General features: G+C 38.7%; 1 protein-coding gene across 1 annotated transcript; it reads right to left on the bottom strand.

The window, feature by feature from the left end:
• Window positions 1-3,174: 3,174 nt before the first annotated feature.
• LOC106635783 (dual specificity protein phosphatase CDC14AB) lies at window positions 3,175-5,474 on the bottom strand. The gene is made up of 7 exons (XM_014347922.2): window positions 5,417-5,474; window positions 5,131-5,347; window positions 4,801-5,042; window positions 4,102-4,363; window positions 3,891-4,020; window positions 3,632-3,810; window positions 3,175-3,322 (listed from the first exon to the last, which is right to left on the bottom strand). Exons 1-7 carry the CDS (start codon window positions 5,472-5,474, stop codon window positions 3,175-3,177), a joined length of 1,236 nt encoding a protein of 411 aa, XP_014203408.2.
• Between the last annotated feature and the right edge of the window lie 652 nt (window positions 5,475-6,126).

Raw genomic sequence — 6,126 nt, 5'->3', positions numbered from 1 at the left:
CTCAATGAAAGTATAGTAAGTAGTAGTACGGAAGCCTGCGCCTGCAGGCCATGGTCACGACATCTACATAAAAACACAGAAGCGCGCACACAACAAGTCGCAAAGCAGACGATTTCTATTTCGTTTACTTAAGTATAAGTATACACTGGTACAGCCTGTTATACAGCTGTTACATGCGGTTACATCGTTTTCACGGCACGGTGTAACATATACGTATAAAGTTATGCATGTGTAGTAATTGTTATAAGTAGTGCCATTTGCCATATGGTCGATTTTATTAAACCATATTAAAATACTGGAGGTAGATTTTTGGGTAAAAGATACATTGCAAACTTGCCGCATACAGTATAAACAATGTTAACTATTTATTTTGTGTCTATGTAACAAGTTGCGGCTGGTTTATAATTGACTAAATGGCTCTAGGGCTAAACTGCCCAAAGCTCTCCTTCAGAATTTCAGAAGCAATTTTTGGCCAAAAAAATCACGACCGCTAGATGGCGCTGATACGAATGATTATTACTACTTACAGTAGAGCCATTTAATCAATTATAAACCAGCCGCAACTAATTTCATAAATACAAAATAAATATATAACGATGTTTGTACTGTTTGCGGCAAGTTTGCAATTTATCTTTTACCTAAAAGTATAAATATATAGGAAGTCAATAATCGTGTAGAAGATACATTGCAAACTTGCCGCATATAGTATTAACGATGTTAATTTTTTATTTTATATCTAAAAAATCAGTTGCGGCTGGTTTATAATTGATTAAATAGCTTTACTATAAGTACATAGTAATAATCATGTGTATCAGCGCCATCTAGCGGTCGTGATTTTTTTGGCCAAAAATTGCCTCTGAAATTCTGAAGGAGAGCTTTAGGCAGTTTAGCCCTAGAGCCATTTAGTCAATTATAAACCAGCCGCAACTAATTTCGTAGATACAAAATAAAAAGTTAACATTATTTGTGCTGTTTGCGGCAAGTTTGCAATGTATCTTTTATATGAATATTGACCTCCTATATATTTATACTTTCGGGTCAAAGATACATTGCAAACTTGCCGCAAACAGCACAGACATTGTTAAATATTTATTTTGTAACTATGTAACAAGTTGCGGCTGGTTTCTAATCGATAAAAATGGCTCCACTATAAGGATAGTAATAATCATTTGTATCAGCGCCATCTAGCGGTCGTGATTTTTTTGGCCAAAAATTGCTTCTGAAATTCTGAAGGAGAGCTTTAGGCAGCTTAGCCCTAGAGCCATTTAATTAATTATAAACCAGCCGCAACTAATTTCGTAGATACAAAATAAAAAGTTAACATTATTTGTGCTGTTTGCGGCAAGTTTGCAATGTATCTTTTATATGAATATTGACCTCCTATATATTTATACTTTCGGGTCAAAGATACATTGCAAACTTGCCGCAAACAGCACAGACATTGTTAAATATTTATTTTGTAACTATGTAACAAGTTGCGGCTGGTTTCTAATCGATAAAAATGGCTCCACTATAAGGATAGTAATAATCATTTGTATCAGCGCCATCTAGCGGTCGTGATTTTTTTGGCCAAAAATTGCTTCTGAAATTCTGAAGGAGAGCTTTAGGCAGCTTAGCCCTAGAGCCATTTAATTAATTATAAACCAGCCGCAACTAATTTCGTAGATACAAAATAAAAAGTTAAGATTGTTTGTGCTATTTGCGGCAAGTTTGCAATTTATCTTTTACCCGAAAGTATAAATATATAGGAGGTTGATATTCGTGAAAAAGATACATTGCAAACGTGCCGCAAACAGCACAAACATTGTAAACTATTTATTTTGTATCTACGTAACAAGTTGCGGCTGGTTTATTATCGATAAAAATGGCTCTCCTATAAGTATAGTAATAATTATTTGTATCAGCGCCATCTAGCGGTCATGATTTTTTTGGCCAAAAATTGCTTCTGAAATTCTGAAGGAGAGCTTTAGGCAGTTTAGCCCTAGAGCCATTTAATTAATTATAAACCAGCCGCAACAAATTTTGTAGATACGAAATAAAAAGTTAAGATTGTTTGTGCTGTTTGCGGCAAGTTTGCAATGTATCTTTTATACGAATATCGACTTCCTATATATTTATACTTTCGGGTAATAGATAAATTGTAAACTTGCCGCCAACAAAACAAACAACAAAATCTTTTTATTTTATATCAATAATATTAGTTGCGGCTGGTTTATAATTGTTTAAATGGCTCTAGGGCCTAAACTGCCTAAAGCTCTCGTTCAGAATTCTAGGGCCACTTTTTAGTTCAGAAATCCGCAACGCTAGATCGCGCTGATTGTAAATTAAATAATTATTATATTTATTATTTAATTTTCTCTCAGTATCAGACCAACAGCTGAGGTCCAAGGGTGGTCGAAAATCTAAACCAGCTGCCACACTGTATCAGAATTCAATTAGTACCATATAGATTAGTTTATATCATAAACCAGGCATAATTTGGACCAATGGATATTGAATAAGAGTAGTCAACTGAAACTGTCATTTGCGAGATTATAAGAATTCATTTACTTTTGTATGGAGACGCGAGTGCGAATATTTTTGTTTCATCAGTAAGTTTTGAGTTACCTTGAAAAAGGTCACGCAAGTGTTTGTATACGTGCAATCGGCAATTATTGCGACGTGGCCTTGTTTGAAGTCAACGTGATTTCTAATCGAGTTTCCAAGAAAACCAACAACAAATCTAATCTACCGCCATACTTATACACAAATATACTATAATGCACTAGATACCCGACCATTCGAAAATTATGTCTTTTTTTGTGACAGATCAATATTTGCAGTATGCCAAAACGATTCGACCTGTTTTCATGTACATGTATTAATTATCAAGTATCACGTGCAAAACGACTCTCATTGGGCGTTCCATACATATTATCGTTTCTTTTCATTTTTATACTGTTCCATTCGCCGCCTTGAGTCGTCGTAGACGTATTGCGTGCGCGTTTAATCGTCTCTCGGTCTGCCGATCGGCAAATTTTACACCGATTTTCTTCATCTCGAGTAGATGACGGGCCGCGCTGTGCCTTCGTACCCAACGCCTCGCGATCCTCAAGGTAATTTTTTCCTACAACATGTAGGGGTATATATTTAATTTGCGCGTCGATGACACCTAATGGTTTGTAATGCAAAATTTCAGCTCGTACTTCCTCTGGTTGCCAACAAACACCTTCTCTCGAAACGCCGCTCGTCCAGCCTGGCCTTTTTATCCAACTTTTCGGCTATCGAGTATATACCTCTCTTGTGGTGGAGTATCAAATTATCGTCCCCGTGGTACTTAAGCCTGAAATTTCAAAACGAGCGTTTCAACCAAACGGAAAAATCTTCATCTTTCATCTTGTCTCCGGACAAAATAAGCGGCAATGGTTATGTTTCAAATACTACGCGAGTACTTGGTCCTTTGAAGACAAGACACAGTAAGTAGGTACCGCGACTCAATGATGAAAATTCTTCGAAACATTGCAGTCTGCTCATTTTTATATTTCACTTGGGGGGGGGGGAATGAAAAAAGCCGGAGCATCAATAAGATTGTATACTAGTGGTAAATAAGTCCCGGGACGATTGTGAAGTTGTAGGTACTCGAGAGCCCCACCTGAATTGTCGGCCCTCCCGCCACATGTCCCCTTGGATACTCTCCAGCCACACTTGCTGCGCCCCGATGACAGAACCAGGCCGGCAGATCCTCAGCCACGCGATAGCTTCCCGCGCCGAGAACACGTAGTGCTTCATCATGTACGCCGCGATCAGCGTACCCGTGCGTCCAAGTCCAGCCTGCCTAGCACAACCGGATTTGATATTGCACCGGCAAGCGAAAATGTATAAGTTATATACTTGTGTACCTATATATGTACCTTGCAGTGCACCGCCAGGGCGCCTCGCGTGCTCTCGGCCACGTGCAAAAACTCCCTCAGGACGTTCATCGGCGGCGTCGAACCGTCCGGGAAGTACATCTCGTAGTGGAGAATTCCGGCACTCGTGAACCTAAGACGACCACATTGTTTCTCAAAAGAGCCACCCTCATTTGTAACAATATATACACGTTTGGTGTGGGGCGTGGCGTGCCTGTGAGCTTCGTAGTTGGCCTTGTTGAGTCTGAGGACGGTGGCGACGTCGTTTTTCATGAAGTAGTTCAAGTACTTTTCGGGGTAGTGGAGCGCGGTGCCGGCCTCGGTGCTCGGGCCCAGGAAGGCGATGAATTTCCTGGGGACGATCCAGTTGAGGTCGCCGTTGCGGATCTTCCCGTATTTCTCGTAGTCGTGCACGTCGAAGTCCTCGAAGTCGAAGAAACCCAGCGACGCGGATTTTTTGAGCGCGTTCAGGCAGTCTGGTCCCGAGGAAGGCAAGGTCATTTTTTCATTTCGACCCACGGAATTGGAGAAGTTTTGCAAAAAAATTATCATTTTTCACACCACGTCATAAGTACTTGGCGTGCTCTTTTCTTTCATCGATTTTACGAAAAAAAAAAAAAAAAAAAAAAAAAAAAAAACACCCTACACATTAACTTTTATTTTTCACGCGAGTTCCATCGCATTGTTCAAGCCCCGAAGGTAATAATTTAAATAAATTATTTTTCAATCGGAACCTTTTTTTTTTTTTAGTTTTTGTGGAGCTCACATAGTTTGAGGAACTTGAGGATGGACATTATTTTTCAAATATTTTTCACAAGCACGATTTTTTCATTATTTATGGTGGAAATAGTACTTAGTTTCCAGTAAAAAATAATGCTCTACAATGAAGGAAAACCAGGAATCAAAGACACACCCAGAAGATCGATGGTATAGCGCGAGATGCCGATCGACGCGTCCTGAAACGGTCTGAGCATCACTCCAACGTCACCCCGCATCGATTTGTAAACGTCACTCGGCGATTGGTCCAAATACAAAACTGAGTAGGAAGCCGCGAGGTAAACAGCGTTCGCCCTCAGCTTAGCGTTCGACGACGTGTAATGCACGATTAGCTTGAAACGGGGATTCGCCAGGACTTTGTTGACCTCTCGACAGTACCTGTGTCATGTTGGCAAATAAAAAAAAATCTAGGGCACAATTGTTATTGAAAAGAAGAAGAAGAAGAAAACAAAAAACAACACTTTACTTGTACAGACAGGCCAAGTTGAGTGGCCCAAAGTCATCGTAAAAATTCTTGTACGTCAAGTAGGTATCGGTCTCGAACAAGTAGGTATCCGCCGTTGGGCTCTCGGGATCTCGTGTGCCCGGTAACAGAGTGGCGAGGTAAAATTTGTTCTTGACGATTTCGACCACAGCTGTCAAATCCGGATGGCCGTAAATGCCCGCTGTCCCATTGTTTGGGCCTTAAATGATAATGATACAGAGTGCGTTGTTTGTGAGCAATAGTTGGATGCGCGAGTCAGTGAACTTACCACTGTTTTGGTCGGAGTTTTCGGCAAGACGTGACGGCTTGGGCGGTTTTCTGGACATGTTCGATTTTCGTGATGATGTGATTTTCAGGTGACGCTCTGGGACATTTTTTATGCTTTTCGAGAAAGTGATGAATGATCTGAGTGCTCTTGAGAAATTTTGGTAAAAATAAGTCATGGTTTTTTTTGGTATTTTGAGGGGTTGACAAAATTAATTAAATGTAACCTCTAATTTAACGAGTCCGGAAATGAAATCGTGAATTATTTAATTTTCACTGCGAATTTTGAATTGTTTTTCAATTATTGATCAATGGACTTTATCACATCTTGCAAAATTTTTAATTAAAATTCTGTTTTTTTTTTTTTTTTCTTTTTTTAAATCTTGTATGGATTTTTATTACGGAAATACATTCGTACGGTCGTCATTTTTTTTTTCTTAATACAAAATTGTTCAATTGATGGAAAATGAGTCAGAAAAAAAGCACACAATAAGAAGATAAGGTACTTGGATTTCGGAAAAATCATGTTAGTTCCGGTCCAAGTGTTATGCAATGTATTGCTCAATTTATCATTTAATTTTTTGAATAAGTAGAGTTCCGAAAAAAATAAATATTTCATTCGTGGCATAATATTATTGTCAGAAGAATATTTTGAAAAATTTTCAAAATAATTTATGGTTTAAATTTAAAAATACACTCTGTTGTGAATAAAGA

This window comes from Copidosoma floridanum, unplaced genomic scaffold (assembly GCF_036245765.1).
Source record: "Copidosoma floridanum isolate Cflo_tuat_1 unplaced genomic scaffold, Cflo_Japanese_pri ptg000020l, whole genome shotgun sequence".
In the NCBI taxonomy this organism is placed as follows: Eukaryota; Metazoa; Arthropoda; class Insecta; order Hymenoptera; family Encyrtidae; genus Copidosoma; species Copidosoma floridanum.
The sequence above is the reverse complement of the archived record's forward strand: the minus strand, read 5'-3'. Positions and strand labels throughout refer to the sequence as shown.

Coding starts and splice junctions, on each gene's coding strand:
- LOC106635783 (XM_014347922.2), bottom strand. CDS start 5,474: ATGTCCAGAAAACCGCCCAAGCCGTCACGTCTTGCCGAAAACTCCGAC. Junction 5,348..5,416: donor AAACTCCGACCAAAACAGTG/GTAAGTTCACTG, acceptor TTATCATTTAAG/GCCCAAACAATGGGACAGCG. Junction 5,043..5,130: donor AACTTGGCCTGTCTGTACAA/GTAAAGTGTTGT, acceptor AACATGACACAG/GTACTGTCGAGAGGTCAACA.